Source organism: Ovis aries, chromosome 18, assembly GCF_016772045.2.
Source record: "Ovis aries strain OAR_USU_Benz2616 breed Rambouillet chromosome 18, ARS-UI_Ramb_v3.0, whole genome shotgun sequence".
Classification (NCBI taxonomy): domain Eukaryota; kingdom Metazoa; phylum Chordata; class Mammalia; order Artiodactyla; family Bovidae; genus Ovis; species Ovis aries.
In genome coordinates this window covers 5,449,582-5,469,017 of record NC_056071.1, presented here as the reverse complement: position 1 = coordinate 5,469,017, position 19,436 = coordinate 5,449,582, and the positions used below count along the sequence as shown (strand labels likewise).

The window sequence follows — 19,436 nt, the reverse complement described above, 5'->3', positions numbered from 1 at the left end:
GTTTATTTCTCCTCCTGAATATTCTAAGTATAATATCTTTTATAACTATTTCTTTCTGAAGATATTACTAGATTAATTTCCTCCTTGCTTAGTCTGTCTTGTTTTAGGCTCTGTAATGTTAAGAGACTTTCCACAAATGACTCGTGTTCCTTGGCTATTCACTCCTATGTAAGAATTGGACACATACATGCCAACTAGAAACTCTCCCCATAGGTGAAGTTTGTGACTGTGGACTTCAGGGTTGGCAGGCTTGGTGGAATAATTTCTTTGGGGAAGCCCCCAAACCAGTCAGTCCTAAAGGAAATCAACCCTGAATATTCACTGGAAGGACTGATGCTGAAGCTCCAATACTTTGGTCACCTGATGTGAAGACCTGATTCACTGGAAAAGACCCTGATGCTGGGAAAGACTGAAGGCAAAAGAAGTAGGCAGAGAATGAGATGGTTATAGTATCACCGACTCAATGGACACAAATTTGAGCAAACTCCGGGCGATAGGGAAGGACAGGGGAGCATGGCGTGCTACAGTCCATGGGGTTGCAAAGGGTTGGATATGACTTAGTGACTGATCAACAACAGTGTTATCTTTAGATCTTTCTCTTAGGTTGGTCAGACTCCACAGACATTTCGTCTAATTTTCTGGGGGAAAATGTAATGGGGCGGGTGGGAAGTTGGCTGTCAGCATTGAGATGTGCCTAATTAATCCCACTGCAGTGTGGTATCCCTGTCCTCAGGTGTGTCTGGTGTCCCTCCGTCCAAAACCTGCTAAGACCTTGGCTTTCTTGGACTGTAAATCAGTCCTTGCATGGCACACTGCTTCTTACTCATGTTTTAATGAGTCTGTGGACGGAGGGGCCTGTTGCTGGGATTCAGCAAGAAGGCTTTGCCCCCCTCCTCCATTCTCATTGTCCCTGACGCCAGAGGGATGTTCCCAGGACTCCTTCCAGTCTTTTCTACATGTCTGCCTAGCCACTGGTACTATATTGCTATTTAAGTCACTTTCTTCAAACACAAAACCAGTCACTGAGTTGAAAACCACATGGGCTCTCCACTGCGCACAAAACAGTCATAACTCCTTAGCACAGCACACAGGGTCTTGGATGAACTGGCCCTAAGCTAGCCTGCCAGCAGGGCTTCTCTTCATACCACTCACTGCACTCACAGCAACAATGTTAACGTTAGTAGTGATCACCCCCTGCTTGAAGACAGTCAGTTATGGAGAGGTCGGAACTAGACTGACTAAATCCATTATTTTGATTCTACCACCTTACCAAGTTAATCTCATCTGCAAAACAGGGATCATAACAGTACCTGCCTATTATTATAAGGATAATCCGGGCACTTGGAACAGCAGCTGACATGTGGAAGTGTAACTGATGTACAAGTTAGACACTTTAGGTTTCTGCACACCTGTCTGCCCCAGGAGACTGCCAAGTCCTTGGAGAGGATCTCTTCTCGTGTATTCAGCACCTGTGGTTGTGTTCATTATAATGGGGCAGACACACTGCTATTCACAAGGGATAATGTAAAGAACAAGGCAAACGGAGGCCGCTGAACAGCTAATAAAACCTAGTGTGACGAATGCTGTGATACAGGAAAGAACACAGGGAAGAAAGTACAAAGCAGGCAGGATCTAATGGTTCAAAATCTAATGGTTCAGGCGGAGTTTTCGCAGGTCCAACATTTAAGATGGGGCTTAACCGAAAAATAAATAAATAAAAAGACCCACGACAAAAGAAAAAAGATGGGGCTCGACAAATTTATAAGGTGGTGTTCCTAAGACAGGGGGTTGGGGGAGAACCACGGGTGAGGCTAGAGAAACAGGTTGGGGCCAATTACACAAGGTCCTGTATAACCTGTTTCAGTCTCTGTTTCAACCACTATCAATTTCACCATCCTGGCACACTGGGAGTGCCATATACAACTTCAAGGAGTTATAAGTATTTTGTTTGCTAGTAACAGCTGAAATGCAACTACTTGGCAATTATTTAAAAAACAAATTAGACCATGCTTCCAAATATCATTGGAGAAGCCATATATAAAAGAACATATACTCTATGATCCATTTACATAAAAGACAAAACTAGGCAAAATTAATCTAGTTGTCTCATTTTAGGGCATAGTTACCTTTACCAGTGAGTTATGACTAGAGGGTTCCCAGGGGGACTCCTGAGTGTCAGCAGTGTTGTTTCTTGAGTTGGGTACTGGTTTCATGAACATGCTATTAGTGAAAATTCAAGTCATATATGTATGTATTTTGCTGTACCTATTTTAAGTTAAAACAGATTCATAATTTATTTATAAATTTAAATTAAATAAACTGTGCTCACTTGAATGGACATATGTATTTACTTGGAGAAGAGGTGGAGTTACAGACCAGGAACTCATTGCGTATCACTCGTTTTGTGTTTTCCCTTATGGACTAACTCAGGACAGCTCTGGATACTCTGAACAGCCAGGAAAGTTATCACACTACTAGCGTCAGTCATCCTCACCAGTACCAGGGCTTCAGTGAGGGCAGGACAAACTGACTTACACCTAAAGGTTAGTTATACATGTAGCATCTCTGAAATCCCAACATTCAGCATACACGAGATTGCCTTTTTCTCATTTTACATATAAACAAGGGGTTGACGGTTCCTTATCAATCTTATAGAGAAACACAGGTAAAAACCACATCTGTATAAGTATGGCTTCAGTGCATTCAGCATTTATGTGCCCCCAGAAACAAAAGAATCAAGTTTATTTTAAAAAAGTAATTTTAACTTAAAAAAAAAAAAGTATTCAGTTAAAAAGTAAAACAAGATATATGATGAGAAGTCAAGCTTTCTACTCCAGATCTGTTTCCCTGGGCAACTGCTATTAGTATTTTCTTATATGCTGTTACATATTTTACAGACACACAAAAACATATATAAATATGTTAAGTGTGTGCATTACTCCTTCCCTGCCTTCTTTCCTTAAACAAATGGGACTCTGGTATATTTACTTCTGTTTTTTATTATAGGTGTTTCATTTAACATGAATATAGCCCATTCTTTTCATAAGTATATATGTAACTTAGCATATATACTATGAATATATATATTTTGACATTTAACCAGATTTCTAGTCTTTGCTTTTATAAGTGGAAGATACATTTTTTCACATAGAAGCCACCCCAATGTATACCCCCGTTACCAAACTTTTTGATCTCTGCATTTCTCTTTGGTTAATATTAGCATCTCACTTTTATAATGATTAACCATCCTCTATTTAGTTCCATTGACTTTCCTATTTCTACCTGAAGGAGTACTAATCTGTTTTATTAACACAGCCTTTAAAATATATTTTAGGCATTCCTGGTGGCTTAGATGGTGGTGAAACTGCTTGCAATAGACCCTGGATCTATCCCTGGGTTGGGAAGACACCCTGGAGGAGGAAAGGGCAAACCACTCCAGTATTCTTGCCTGGAGAATCCAATGGAGAGATGAGCCTCACAGGCTACAGCCCATGGGGTAGTAAAGAGTCAGATATGACTGAGTGACTGTTTGGTAGGTTCAGTCTCCTTATATTTATCTATAAAAGGATCATTTAAAAATGCTTTAAGGATGACATTTTAGACTGCCTTAATGACAGACTCACCAGCAGAATACAGTTACACTCAGTATACAAATCCCTCACAGGGAGACCTTGGAGATACTCTGGACTCAGTTCCAAATTATCACAGTAAATCAAGTATCACAGTAAGGGGAATCACACGGACTTTTTGGCTTCTCAGTGCATATAAACTAGTTAAGTTTGCATTATACTGTAGTCTAGTAAGTGTGCAATAGCATTATGGCTACATACTATAATAAAGAAATATTTATTGCTAAAAAAATACTAACCGTCATCTGAGCCTTCAGCAATGCTGAAGATGTTAAAACCACTGCTTTATCAACTAAGCTAATAAAATATTTTTAAATCCTTTGTTGTCATTTCAACTACCTTAAGAGAATCTTCACTGGGAGCAGATTTTATCTTAAGAAACCACTTTCTTTGCTCATCCATAAGCAGCAACTCCTCATCCATTAGAAGTTTTATATTTGTAACAAATATAATAATGAGAAAGTGTGAAATATTGCAATTACCAAAATATTGCAATTACAAAAGTGTCACAAAGTGAGCAAATATTTTTGGAAAAATGGCACCAAAAGACTTGGATGACACAGGGTTGCCTCAAACCTTAAACCTGTAAAAAATGCAAGATCTGCAAAATAGAAAGTGAAGCACAATAAAATGAGGCGTGCTTGTAATGACGTGAAAACCTGAATTTACTGCCTCCTCTCTCAAAGACAGAATTATTCATATCACAACAATTTTAAACAGGAAAAAAATTTTTTTGAGTATCTTTAAAAAATCTTAATATACTTGTGTTCTCATAGATCACATATATACATACACATGAAGCTAATCACTTCTCTTTAAAAAACCACTAAGATGTAAGTTTTTTCCACATCACATTACATGTAAACACCTCAAAGGGAAATAATAAGGGTACTGGCTTACAGTGTCCCTCCCAAAATTCAGGGCTACCAAGACCTGTGAATGCAACCCTATTTCCAGATAGGGTCCCTGCTGATATAATTAAGCTAAGATGAGCTCATACTGGGGCTTCACTGGTGGCTCAGCGATAAACACCACCTGGCAATGCAGAAGGCTAAGTTTTGACCCCTGGGTTGGGAAGATCCCCTGGAGGAGGAAATGGCAACCCAATCCAGGATTCTTGCCTGGAGAACCCCCACGGACAGAGGAGCCTGGCGGGCTACAGTCTACGGGGTCACAAAGAATGGGATATGACTTAGTGACTAAACAACAGACAACAAGAGGTCATTACTGGATGAGACTGGGCCCTAATCCACTGACTGTATACTTAAAAAGAGGGAAATTGGATGCAGATAGACACACAGGGATGGAGAAGGAAATGGCAACACACTCCAGTGTTCTTGCCTGGAGAATCCCAGGGACTGGGGAGCCTGGTGGGCTGCTGTCTAAAGGCTGTACAGAGTCGGCCACGACTGAAGTGACTTAGCAGCAGCAGCAGCACCAGCAGACACAGAGGGAAAACGTCATGTGAGAACAGAGAAGGAGATTGAAGTGATGTGGCTACAAATCAAAGAATATCCAGGACTGACAGCAATGGCCAGAAGACACAAAAAGGCAGGGAAATCTTCTCCCCTAGAGCCTTAAGAGGAAGTGCAGTCATGCAGACACCTTGATTTTGAACTTCTAGCCTCCAAAACTGAGAAAGAATAAATCTCTGTTCTTTTAAGCCACCAAGTTTGTCAGAATTTGTTACAGTATCAATAAGAAATTAATACAGTAACTATCCTAAATTTGAGGAAGTTTGAACTACCATAGATTTCAAATGTTGTACAACTGTATCAAGTGACTTGTTACTTGATGTATGTTTTTCAGTCACTAGGCTGCTCCCAAAAGGCAAAAGAAAAGCATGGATTAGAGAACTCTTTTGAGGTTTATTTATTATTTTGAATACTGTTATCTCAGTAAGGCACAATTATATTGAGGAAAAATAGTTCCTGGAAATAAAATGTCAGTGTTTTACAAAGGGGTCATACTTTTATTATATATTGTCTCAATATGTTTTAACAATTTTAAAAGTGCTGTTGGATTATATGGGAACAGACTTTTCTTCTGCAAACGGTAAATGGCACCGTGTAGCTCTTCAAAGCACTTTACTGTTCTGTAAGATATTCCCACTTCAGAAGCAGTGTTATTTGGGGCTCCATCACAATAAACAGAGAACCGGGTATTAGATTCTTCAGTAACCAGAGGCCTTGACTGAGACTCTGGGCTAAGTTCTTTTTTATCCCCACTTACTCCAAATGTGTCCTGAGTTTTCTTCGTTGCTTCTTGGTGTGAAGATGTTAGTCTACTGTTTACTAAATACAGGCTTGTGGATCCTTCTTCAGAATCATCAGAGCTGTCATAATCTACCAGACTTTGAGAAGCTCCTGGGGTAGAAAGACAATTAGCCTGGAGCTTGGTGTGGGCCTTCTCCAACGTTACACCATGGTTCAGTGGTTCAGAAGCAGCAGCAGAAGTCCAGGAGACCCAAGAATGAGCATTTGTGTGACTACCAAGAACAGCCAAAGGACTAGCTTCTGTTGAGTTGCTGTTTCTATCTTGGACAAGTGAGGAGATACAACAACAAATATGTATGTTATCTTTAGATTCAGTTACATCAAAATATTTGCAAATGGTGAAAAAATTATCCCAGTCTTTTTGCAATAATTTTAAGTATCTAACAAAATATTCAAGAAAACAAGTTTCTGATGAAATCAAAAAATCAAGAAGAACGGTAGAATCAAATCCTATATTTTTTAATAAAAATAAAAAAATACAGTGTGGATTATAGCCATTTTCATGTGTGTGATGGCTCCACATTTCTGTTTCTTGGGTCAAGCTTTCAGTAGCTTCACATTCTCTGAAAATAACAGACACTCCAGATTAATGGCTCTATAAATATAAATTTTGACAGATATAATTCACATACCATAAATTCTGCCACATTATTTTTTAATCTATGCATTATTTTTGAAAGAAAAAAATTCAAAACAATCTTTCTCTACAAACTCTATACAAACCTGATCCAATAAAATAAATAATACCCTTTGACTTTGGTAGTTCTAGTTTGTATCCGTCCAACAAACGTCCTCCATCTTCCTGTCTATTGACATCAGAGTCTCTTATTCCTACAGGTAACTAATTTTACACGGTAAGGTGGGAATTAACCTCCTTCCTTTCCTTCCACACTTGTCTCAAGAGGGGTGGGCATGTGACCCAGGCTAACTAATCAGAGTACCCATGGTCCTAGCCACCATGATTTCAACATGAATCTGTGACTCATGCAGGTTAATCAGATCTCCTCCGGGATTTCTGCTGGCACTATTAAAGATCTTAACTGTAAGGCTGCTGTCAGTCTGGCACTGCTGGTTGCCCTGCTTGAGAATGAATTCAAAGCTATGAGACAGAAACAAAAAGAAATAATCAGTGACATGATTTAAGTCATGCACAGTTACACCTGATGCCAACTTGATTCCTTGGAATTCCCAGGAAGTAAATTCCTTTTTTGGCTTAGACTAGTTTATATTGATTTTTATCATTTACAACCATCTTAACCAATTCAGTTACATTAAAAAATACATATGACATGAGCACAGGCCTCTGTGATCACATGAAATTCAAGAAAATTAGAAATTCACGTGCAAAATGAATTTAATTCAGAAGCTTCCTCTTTTCCTGAGGCGTAAGAAGTCAGCTTTGAATATGACTATATTCTTCAAGGCATGTGTATTCAGACTGAATTTGTATTTGACCGTTTCTAAGCCTAATTCAAATCACATGCATGCATTCTGTGTTCTTGATTAGAACCTTTTGAAAATTGGCCCCAAACACTTATAGTCTGAAAGCAGTCATTGCCAGAAGTGTCATAATACAAGTAAGAACTGGCAGCACAACACTACACCGACAACCATTAGTAAGAAATCCCTTTCTCTGAAGCCAAGAAAGAAATGGAAATAAAGCAAATACTTTACGGTTTTAATAAAGCAGAAGCAGAAATACTGTAAAAGGTCATCAGTTATTAACTTCATAACCAATTACAGATATTTGCCATAACATATGACCCAAGTACAGATCTTTTAATAAACAGAAATAGGATCAGTATAAAATGTCATCAGTAACATAACTTCATAATCAATTTCAGATATCTGCCTCAAGATGATATTAGTACCAATTCAAATGTATATTAAAATGAAAATTTACAAGTTCCTTTGATTACTTACAAGTTTGAATTCAGCTTTACAAAGGCAAAAATCACCTTACAGAAATTCAATACAAATTAGTCTTAAGGGTGAAAAGAGTTTCAAACATCAATTAAATTGTGACTTAGACAATGGTATTAACTTATTCTTGATCACACAGGTAAAGCAAAGATGGACACTCAGCCAGAATCCATATTGTCTAATCTCACTTTAGTGCTAATTCCTAGATCTGCTTAGCCATTCAAGTTTTCATAATGAGAACTCAAATGTAATCTATTTTCATGTAGGGCAGTGTTAAAGGAATTGGAACTTATAAGGAAACCACAAAATTGTTAGGGATTTTTTTCCCCTAATGATGGAAAGTAAACTGTAAGTCCAATACATTATTAAAAATGTTTTCTGCTTTCCTGGCCATGTTAGTTAGTAAAATTACTTTAAAATATACAAACCTGGTCAACTTCAGGTAGATGCCCAGCAATGCTTTGGCAGCCTCCAGCATGTCATCATCTTGTTCTATGAAGACCCTAGACAACCACTCACAGAGATTGTGTGATTGCAGAGAGGGCTGAAGGTGAGGCTTTAAGAAGGTCAGCAACTCAGACATGAACCTCTGGTAATCAACTTCAAAAACCGAAAAATTTAAAGAGAAAACAACAGTTTATGAATGCATTTATAATAACTTACCTATTCTCATCCATTTATAACATCTAGAGTACTTTAAAATGTATTATCATATTTCACATGTTCAAAAGTTTAAGTTAGGGATTATCTCTACTCTGTATATTAGGAAACTGAGCTTCAGAGAAAAAAGAAAAAGACCTACTTGGTAGGATATAGTTAAAATGTATAGCCAGATCATCTATTTGCCACAGTGTCAAATAGCTAGTATCTCTGAGAAATAAAAGTTACATGAATTCTTGCTAAAAACATATAAATGGATAAATAGTAGACAACAGAAATTGCTTCACTGGATGCCACAGTGTTTGTACTAGAGGCAACAATACAACCAAACAAAAATAATTTGCCTTCAAAATACTAGCAGAAAAAGTTTCTGTTTAAACTTTTTTAAAGCATTAAAAGAAAGTACTACTATTAAGCGCAAAAGTCAAAAAGGTTTTGGGGCGTTTTAACGGCAATTTAAAACTCTTGATTTATGTGACCAACGCCATCTAGTGTTGTAAATGACAACTGCACAGGATTACACCCTGGGGCTGCTGCTGCTGCTGCTGCTGCTGCTGCTGCTGCTGCTGCTGCTGCTGCTAAGTCGCTTCAGTCGCGTCTAACTCTGTGCAGTCCTATAGATGGAAGCCAACTAGGCTCCCCGATCCCTGGGATTCTCCAGGCAAGAGTACTGGAGTGGGCTGCCATTTCCTTCTCCAATGCATGAAAGTGAAAAGTGAAAGTGAAGTCGCACAGCCAGTGTCCGACTCTTAGCGACCCCATGGACTGCAGCCTATCAGGCTCCGCCACCCATGGGATTTTCCAGGCAAGAGATTACACCCTACATTAGTTTAATTCAACTCCTAATTATCAAAACTCTGTATTAGTAGATATACCAATTTTGTGAAGGAAAATATGAATAATATACCACAAATATCTGAACATGAATTGACTAACACTGCTTACTTTGAAGAGACTCAATAATCTGTTTCTTTTAACTACAGTTATTAACTATGTTATGCAAATTCAGTTTAGCACACAAAAATGAAACTTTAAAAAGACAATTTTTATCTTTATTGGAAGAAAACTTAGTAAATTATGACTAGAATAAGATATAACCTAAGTTAGTGAAATTACAATTCTGAGCTTTGATAATTATGAATAATTTTACTTCAGTAAATAATTATCCATTGCTTTACATACAAAAGGCATTCAGAAAGTTACCTTTCATTTCATTTGCTGAAGCACAATTTTGAAACTTGATTTCTAAGGATCTTATGATAAGTAAGCTCAATGCTCTAAGAATCACATGATCTGGACCAGGGGCATGCTCATATCCAGCTAGGACTTCACCACCTCCAAAGCAGGAATGTTTTCCACGGACAGACAATATCCTCAACAAGCCCAAATCCACAGCGTGCAGAACAGCACTGGCCAAAGCCAACAGGTCCACATCCAAAAGATTATCTGGTGGCATGAAGACAGGGACAGATCCCTGACAAAGGTCTTCACCCACTTTGCACAGAAGGCACTTTTTGATGAAGACGATCAACTTCCTTTTGACAAAAGCCTGAATAGGCCAGGTAATAACATCAAACACACAAGAAGCTTTCAAAAATAAAATCCTCTGGCAAGTGAAATGTAACTTCAGGTAGATTCTAGAGGCTATAAGAAGTTCAAGCAATTCCAGGAAACATATCAAACTGTTTATTAGTTTATTAGAAGCATCTTGGTGGTTTTCAAAATGCTGAGAAAATAAGGAATTGTAAAAGACTTCAAAAAGAGTGTCAAAAGGAGTCAGGAACTGCTTTAGAATTTCTGCAATGATGAAAATAGTAATTATAAGCAACAGGAAAAACAAAGTTTTCTTAAAACACAATTTTATAATTTTTAAAATTATCATCATTTTGGAAGATGAAAAAATGGATTGGATTATTTACCTCTAACACAAACAAATGAAGATAAACATGCTAACAGCTAATAATCATGGCTAATATCCATTTTACAAATAGCAGTAACATCAGACTATGCAAAGGACATATAAAAATGAAAAGCTTTAATTTCAATTTTTAATAATAGTGAAAATAAAGTGAAGTCGCTCAGTCTTGTCTGACTCTTTGCAACCCCATGGACTATAGCTTACCAGGTTCCTCAGTCCATGGGATTTTTCAGGTGAGAATACTGGAGTGGGTTGCCATTTCTTTCTCCACGAGATCTTCCTGACCCAGGGATTGAACCCAGGTCTCCCACATTGTAGGCAGACGCTTTATCGTCTGAGCCACCAGGGAAATCCAGTAATAGTGAAGTTTTACATTTTTCCTTTTAAAAAGGTACCCTCAATCAAAGACTATTGGGCATGGTTTTCTAGTTTTTCATGCTTCAAAACAATCAGAGGTTGTAAAATAAGTTTTACTCACAAAAATATAATGCTCCCGGGAACAAGACAATGACAATTGTTTATTGGGGAACACAGTTCATACCTGTTTTTTGTGAAGATGTATCTTTAAAGATTTCTTTAATTACAAAGGTAACTATCCAGAGGCAGTATACTACTTTATCACTTTCAGAATATTCAGAAATATTTTTTTGGCAAAAAGAAATCCAGGAATTACTCAATGTTATCTATAAGTGAGAAAAAAAATTTTAAGTAGTAAGCTGTAATACAACATTTTCTTTGCCATTACAAATTATCTATTATACACATTCTACACAACATTGTTTACTTCGTTTCAAAAAAAAAGTATAATATTTGCTAAAACAAGGACATAAATATCCCAGTATTCCTTAAGTCAAGAAATTTAATATACCATATTAATAAAAAACCAAGAAGGAACATGAAATACAGCAGTGGTTATTATCTCTGGTGGCTGGAATGATATAAAATTTTTATTTTGGTCTTTATACATTTTCCCTTTTTCCAAATTTTCTATTGTACATACCACCTTTTTGTATTCAGGAAAGAATGCTGTTTTAAGAAAGGAACAAGCAATTACAGCTAAAAGAAGTCAGGAAATGTTTAGATATATTTATTAACTACTTCAGAGATAAGAGAAAAATGATTAATTTGTTCATATTTTTTCATTATGCTGAGGACCATTCTTAGAATTTATATTAAACCTATGAAAATGGTCTTAGTCTCAAGCAGGGGCTCCTAGGCCTTGTTTTTGGAAGGGAGGAAGGAGACCCACCTACTCCTTTGAGAATCTGAACAGTTATGGACTCTGTGACTTGCAGTCTACCTTTTGAGTTGAGAATCTTATCTGTAATGATTTATAACGTATTTTAAGACTGTAATCCTTGAAATAAGTCACCAACATACTATTCTATTCTTACGTTTGTGGATTTACACATTACATGAGCAAATATTTTATTGATTAAAAAACTGAATGCCAGAGATCAATTTTAAAGAAAATATAAAAGTAACAGTAACATAGTTTGATTACTTATCTTACCTTTTCCTTCAGTTGGAAATACAGAATTAGTGCAAGGCACTTTGCAGCCATGTGAGATAACAATTTCTCCGAGTTTTGGAACATACAGGTCTACAGGAAAATAAATACATTTACCTACTGTTGCTGACTGTTTTAACACTTTTATTTTAAAAATATAGATCTTAAAAAAAAACACACACACAAAAAGTAAATGGGCTTACCAATTGAGATTCGATGTCAGATGATTTTAAAAGAATTTTAATTATATCTCTGTATTTCTCCTTTGCATGGAATTCAGTTTCCACAGACAATATTCGGGTTATCATCACTTTGATCACTGTTAACTGAAGGAGCATTATTTCTCCAGTACTGCTCATCTGAGAATGTCTCTGTAAACACACAGGTGCTACAGAAAAGGTAGGCAAACTGACAGAGGATGGCTCCTGCTTGTCCTGAACATCAGGGGCGTTTAAGCAGTCTGAGGAGGTGGTTGTAGAACAACCTTGATCTGAAAATGCTGGGTAGAGATAAAAGACGTAATCATGGCTGTCATTTTCAAGTGTGGCTCCGAGAAGTACCTTCTTGTATAATTGTTCTAAAACTTCAAATAAAGTTTTCATTTTGATGGCCAAAATCTTTCTTATAAGAAGGTCAACAACTCCAAATTGTAAATGTTAACCTTGGAAATGTGATGGATCTCTAAGATGTTTCTTCGGCAAAACCTAAAATAGGAAAATTTAAAAAGTGCAAGTGTTCTACACATTACAGAGGAAAGGCACCTGTCTCTTTAATTGGAGGATAATTGCTTTACAAGGTTGTGTAGGGTTCTGCCGTACAGCAGTGTGAATCAGCCATTAAGTATACAAATAGCCCCTCCCCCTCGAACCTCCCACCCCAGCCACCCCTCCAGGCTGCGTTACCTAGCAACTTCCTGCTAGGTGTCTATTTTACATATGTTAATGTAGGTGTTTCAATGCCACTCTCTCAAGTCGTCTCACCCTCTCCTTCTAATGGAAAAGCATCTCTTTCTATTTATTTAGTCTCTCAAGTTAAAGGTAATACTGACTGCGTAATTTTTAAATATGGAAAATTGGTAATAACATTATTTTTAATGTATAAAAACAAAATGTATGTTTTTCATATAGATTTAAGACCATAAAATTATTTTTAGTTTTATCATAGCAATCAGCTTTCCTCTAACCTTCTTCAATGGGCTATTAGGGTTTCTCAACATTGGCATGATTAACAGTAAGAACTGGGTAATTTTGCTTTGGTGGGCTGTCTTATGCATTGTAGGAAGTTTAGCAGCATTTCTGGCCTCTACTGATTAGATGTCAGTAGCAGGCCCCGGGGGTTGGGGGTAGGGCAAAATTGTCTAGGTTGAGAACCACTTGGCCCATAACACAAATTCATTAACTTTCTTTTCACCTTCAACTTACAGATGAAAACCTAATGTTAGAATGCTATGTGGCTAAATTATTCTTATGTTGATTAACTCCCAACTTAAAATTAGTAACATTGTTGTTCAGTCTCTAAGTCATGTCTGACTCTTTGGGACCCCAGGATTGCCAGCTTCCCTGTCCTTCACCATCTCTCAGAGTTTGCTTAAACTCATGTTCATTGAATCAATTATGCCATCCAACCATCTCATCCTCAGTCACCCACTTTTCCTCCTGCCCTCAATTTTTCCCAGCATCAGGGTCTTTTCCAATGAGTTGGCTCTTCTCATCAGGTAGCCAAAGTACTGGAGCTTCAGCATCAGTCCTTCCTATGAATACTCAGGGTTGATTTCCTTTAGGATTAACTGGTCTGATCGCCTTGCTGTCCAAGGGACTCTCAATATTAATTTTCATAACATTAAGTTAAAAAAATTTAAATGCCATGCCAAGAAAAAGACAGGATATTAAGCAAAAGCAATCCAAACATTAGGAAACTAAATTGTATTTGTAGTTGGTTATAAATTTATATATCCTGGATATCTCAGGCTCCTTTGACCTGATGGAGACCAGAAAGAAAGGAAAAAATCAGACATGGCTTTTAAGGAGAAAAATGGGTAAACAACTGACAGATGACTATTAGAGAAAGCATGTAGTTACTTCAGAGCAGGCATGGCTACGAAAAACTAAAGACCATGGTGCGACCAAGAGAGATTACTGAACAGCCTTTCAATGGAATAATGGGGCCTCTGGGAATTACTTGATCCAATGGGGCTTGGTCTTGTCACTGCCTTTGAGCTGTTTTGTTGTTGTTGCTTAGTCGCTAAGTCATGTCAGACTCTTCTGTGACCCCATGGACTGCAGCCCACCAGGCTCCTCTGTCCATGGGATCTCCCGGGCAAGAATATTAGTGGGTTGCCATTTCCTTTTCCAGGGTCTCTTGCCAACTCGGGGATCCAATCAGTGTCTCCTGCATTGGCAGGCATATTCTTTACACTATTTTACACCTTGGTAAATTGTAGGTAACTAACAGCAATGCAAATAATTCTTGTTTATGGACATGCCCATAACTGTCTGGTGAAAGGGCAACCCTCCCTGTAGCGGGGAAATCCAGTTTTGCTTCCATCTGTAAACTCATTTCAATACTCCTTCTCTATATAAATCACAGTTCATCAACTTTTAAAATGGTTGTGACATTTGGCTAGTTCTTTAGTTAAATAAATTCATTCCACATTCATTTTATATGGGTCATGATTTTGTCCTTCTAAAATGCATCCTTTAACAAAATCCATGGAATTCTCTCCTTTAGCCTGGCCCACTGACTAATCCCCATCTTTCACCCCTTCCCTGCTCACCAGAAGCGGTCTTGGAGGGAGCGCCATCACCTTCATCGGGTCCCACTTTGACTACGGTCCGCTGGCTTGCCCCTGGTCTTCCGCCCTCCCTCTGCAGTGGGTTCTTCCCCTTGCTTTGTTTCAAAGGACTTCCAACTCCTGGTCACCCTTATAAGGCAAAGCTGCCCTGTTCTAGTCCTTTAGGGCAGAAATATTAAGAATCCTATAGATTTTAAAGTTATAAATCAAACGTCTATGGTGCGTATCTCACACAGTTTATAAACATAACTGTGGTAATAGCAGTAACCTTGTTCCGTCCGGCAGTGTTAAAATTGACCTGAGCTTTGTGCTTCCAGAAAGCAGTCATGGTTAAGAAGCACTACACCTTCTGTGTTCTAAGGAAGGGCTGACCACCGGGGATAGGACCCACCTCCACCGTTCCTTACTGACCTCCCAGTTTTATAAACTCTATATTTTCTCCTTCTTTGAGAGGCTCCCCATTAATAAACATTCTCCGTGTTGCATCAGCTTGAATAAAATAATCTCATTAATTGTCTGGTATATTTTGTCTGTCACACAGCAGAAACAGTTTTCACATTCTCCTTCAAAGATGAATTCCATTGTGCTTATTTTACTTTTCAGTGTAGTTACAACATTTCTTCCCAACAAAACTATTGAGATTTTTATATATAAAATATCCTGTGATAATATTTCTATACATCTTAAGTTCTTAAATTTTACCGCAAGTGAGAATAAAACTGCTATTTCAACTATTTTCAACCTATAAAAAGGGCCATTGCAAACGGTTCAATCATTTCAACACACAAAACTAAAACGTGAATGCCAATAAATTTAGGCAAACAAACAAACACTTCGAGGAGTTAGGGGTGGAGAGAACTGGCTGTTTTCTATCACAGAGGGACCTATCTGCCACAAATGGCAGGCAGATAACGAATGGATGAAGATAATAGGTGCTAGGCGGCTTTTACTCTATCATAAACCTTCCCTAATCTTAGTGTCTTTTAAGACGTTAATACTGGCCAAACAAAATTGCATTGAGACAAATGTCTACGGCAGCCCATTGAGAACCGAGAATTGCAGCTGTTTTCCAGCAATTACACCACTAACGGCAAGGAAGAGCAAATCTCGAAAAAACAAGCCAGGGGATTAAACAGCCACACTTTTTCTCTGGAATGGTTGTTACAAGATGCGGACATCTCAAGCTGCATTGCCATACTGGTCTGGAGAAAGGCATAGCCCTCAGATACCAGGCTCTTAAGAGATTCCAATAAAGCAAAGTGTCTGAGAAAAGATGCTCAGAATGCTGACAGGCTGTGGATCCAGTTATCATGGATAAATGACAAGAGATCTATAGCCTTGAAAGGACACAAATGTTAGGAGGGACCTAATTAGGACAAGTGAATGAGTGGTGTTTTTTGGAGTTTTTTTTTTTTTTCCAGAAAACACCTCGTGGCAGAGGACCGTGAATTCCCACATTAGGGGGCTAAAGGCATGCCCATTACAAGCACAAAATTTGCTTAAAGTCTCTCTTGTATTGTTTAAGGACTATAAACTATTTGAATTTCGCAGTCAAATCTTAATAGTACTATGTTAGTCTTAATATAAAAAAGACAGTCCCCACAATTTTCAAATAAAAAAGATGGTCCCCACTCATCCTCACACAAAATCAATGATTTAGGGATAATGGTTGCTAAAGTTTATTGAGTGCCCACTATGTATCAGAAACTGTTTCAAGTGAGTGATAGCTTCACAACAGCTGTTAGAGGTGGATACTTAAGTACCACACCTGTTTTACAATAAGGAAACTAAGGCACAAAGAGATCAAATTATGGAGCCAGTTAAGTGGCAGAATCAGTATTTGAACCCAGAAAGTCTAATTTCAGAGCCAGTACCCCTTCTCAAATTTCCTCTGATGTTCCAAAAACCTCAGGGTAAGGGCTGAATAGAAGCTCTCTAGTAAACTTCCTAAGTAAAAGGAGTGACTCCCACAACCCAATCTTTAATGGTTTCTGTCTGCGCCCCTGTAATACTGGAAAATGGAATACTGATCCACAGAGTCACTTCTACATGATGCACTTCCCAGTGTAAACTACAATTACTTTTTTCCAAAAATAGCAACCAAAGGTTGAAACATTAGGACTCCCATTTGATTGACTTTCACATTAAATTACTTTTAGTACCTACATCAAACCCAGGGTGAAAAGCCAATCTACTGATCATACTTTGACATCAGCTCATGAGCAGTTTAAAGGCAGTACAAATACGTGACGAAGACAGTGATATAACTTCATTTAGAATAATGTCAACCATTCATAACAATTAACTCAAGACGGATCATGGGCTTAATACTTAAAATTAACCTTTTAGAAAAAAAAGAAAACCTTTGGGATCCAAAGCTAGACAAAGAGCTCTTAGACTTGGCTCCCAAAGTAAAAAGTGATAAATTGGACCTCAACAAAATTAAAAACTTTTGCTCTGTCAAAGACCCTGCTAAGTCACTTCAGTCGTGTCCAACTCTATGTGACCCCATCGACAGCAGCCTACCAGGCTCCTCCGTACCTGGGATTCTCCAGGCAAGAACACTGGAGTGGGTTGCCATTTCCTTCTCCAATGTATGAAGGTGAAGTCGCTCAGTCATGTCCAACTTTTCACGACCCCAAGGACTGCAGCCTACATGGACTGCTACCAGGCTCCTCCATCCATGGGATTTTCCAGGCAAGAGTACTGGAGTGGGTCGCCATTGCCTTCTCCTGTGAAAGACCCTACTTGAAGTGAAAAAGATAAGCACAGACTGAGAGAAAATATTTGCTAACTACATATCCAACAAGGCATTAGTATCTAGAACGTATAAAGAACTCTCAAAACTCAACATTACACAAAAAGATGTTCAACCACAGTAGCCATTAGGGAAATGTAAATTAAAATCACAGTAAATACCACTATCAATATGATTAAAATAAATCAGTGACCAAATTCTGGCTAGCATACAGAGAAAGTAAACCATTCTACATTGTACTAGGAATGTAGAATGGTACAGTCACTGGAAGACAGTTTGGCAGTTTCCTAAAAAACTAAACATACTCTTAGAATACGTCATTCCAACAATTATGCTCCTTGGTGTTTACCCAGAGGAGCTGAAACTGATGCCCAAACAAAACCCTACACAGACATAATCACCAAAAATTGAAAGCAATCAAGGTATCCCTAACTAGGTAAATGAATATCTGTAACTGTGGTACATCCACTCAATGGAATATTATTCATGCTAAAAGGAGTTATCAAGCCATGAAGAAACATGGAGGAAACTTAAAAAGCATATGACTACATGAGAGAAACCAACCTGAAAAGGCTACATGGGTGTATGATTGCAATTACATGCGTGTGCTTAGTTGCTCAGTTGTGTTCAGCTCTTTGCGACCAATGGATTGTAGCCCACCAGGCTCCTCATGGATTCTCCAGACAAGAACACTGGTGTGGGTTGCCACGCCCTCCTCCAGGGGATCTTCCCAACTGAGGGATCCAACCCAGGTCTCCTGCATTCCAAGCAGATTCTTTACCAGCTGAGCCACAAGGGAAGCTCCAATCACATGACAACCTGGAAAAGGCAAGACTATGGAGAGTGAAAAGACCAGTTGCCAGAAGTCAAGGGATGAAGGGAGGAATGAATACGTGGAGCACAGGGCTTTAAGGGCAGTGAAACTACTCTGACTGCTACCACAATGACGGATGCATGTGACTACGCATCTGTCTAAACCCACAGGAGGCACAACGCTGAAAAGAAACCCTGATGCGAACCATGGATTTGGGTGATTATGATGCGTCAACGTAGGTTTATCAACTGTAACCCAGGTACCACTCCGGCATCCCATCTGGGGACGCTGATAATGAGGGAGACTATAATGATGATGATACATGATAATGATATATGATAGATATATATATGATAATGAGGGATGCTGATAATGAGGGAGACTATATATGTGTGCAGGCAGAAGATATATGGGAAACCCCTGTACCTTTCTCCCAATCTTGCTGTGAACCTAAAACTGCTCTAAAAAATACACAGTCTTTCAAACAAAACAAAAACTAAGTATGCAACTACCATATGATCCAGTAATTTACACACTTGGGCACTTATTCCAGGAAAATAAAGACCTATATTCACACAAATACCTGTATGTGAAAGTTCACAGTAGGTTTATTCACAGCATAAAACCAGAGACAAACCAGATGCCCTTCAATGGATGAACAGTTAACTATGAATGATGAGTAATTAACTGTATATGGATGAATAAATAACTATGGTATATCCATACTGCTCAGTAATAAGAAGGAAAGAACTACAGACACATGCAGCGATTTGGATGACGCTTCAGGGGATCATGCTGAGAGGAAAAAGCCCATGTCAAAAGGCTGCATACTGTACGGTTCAATCTTGAAACACCCACAACTAGAGCACTGGAGAGATCAGTGGCTGCCAGAGGTCAGGGAGGGTCGTTTCCACTTGGTGAGCAGGGTTATAAAGGCCCTATGACAACAGAGTTGACAGAGAACATACTAATCTATATATGTAACAAAACTGCACTGAACTAAATATACACACACAGAAAGGAATGCAGGTAAAAGGAGAGCCCAAGTAGGAGCAGTACACTGGTTGTATCAATATCAATCCCGGTTGTGGTACAGTACCAGTTTTGCAAGACACTATCATTGGAGGGTACACAAGATCTCTCTTTATTATTTCTTA

The 19,436-nt window shown here is 38.3% G+C and overlaps 1 protein-coding gene across 27 annotated transcripts in view; it reads right to left on the bottom strand.

Annotated features, from left to right (window-relative positions):
* Positions 1-5,480: 5,480 nt before the first annotated feature.
* LINS1 (lines homolog 1) overlaps positions 5,481-19,436 on the bottom strand; it is a 31,068-nt gene continuing 17,112 nt past the window's right edge. For 4 of the 27 annotated variants that reach the window (XM_042235024.2, XM_042235023.2, XM_060401970.1 and 1 more), the window contains exons 2-8: positions 14,690-14,866; positions 12,120-12,620; positions 11,920-12,009; positions 10,948-11,089; positions 9,692-10,285; positions 8,257-8,428; positions 5,481-6,468 (exon numbers count right to left, since the gene is read on the bottom strand). In XM_042235024.2, the coding sequence (XP_042090958.1) occupies positions 5,583-6,468; positions 8,257-8,428; positions 9,692-10,285; positions 10,948-11,089; positions 11,920-12,009; positions 12,120-12,518 (2,283 nt within the window). In that variant the 5' untranslated portion in view covers positions 12,519-12,620; positions 14,690-14,866 and the 3' untranslated portion in view covers positions 5,481-5,582. Of the gene's footprint in view, positions 7,005-8,256; positions 8,429-9,691; positions 10,286-10,947; positions 11,090-11,919; positions 12,010-12,119; positions 12,621-14,689; positions 14,867-17,248; positions 17,452-18,029; positions 18,300-19,436 lie in introns of all 27 variants that reach the window. The other 23 variants (XM_012098338.5, XM_042235031.2, XM_015101856.4 and 20 more) reach the window with 14 other exon arrangements.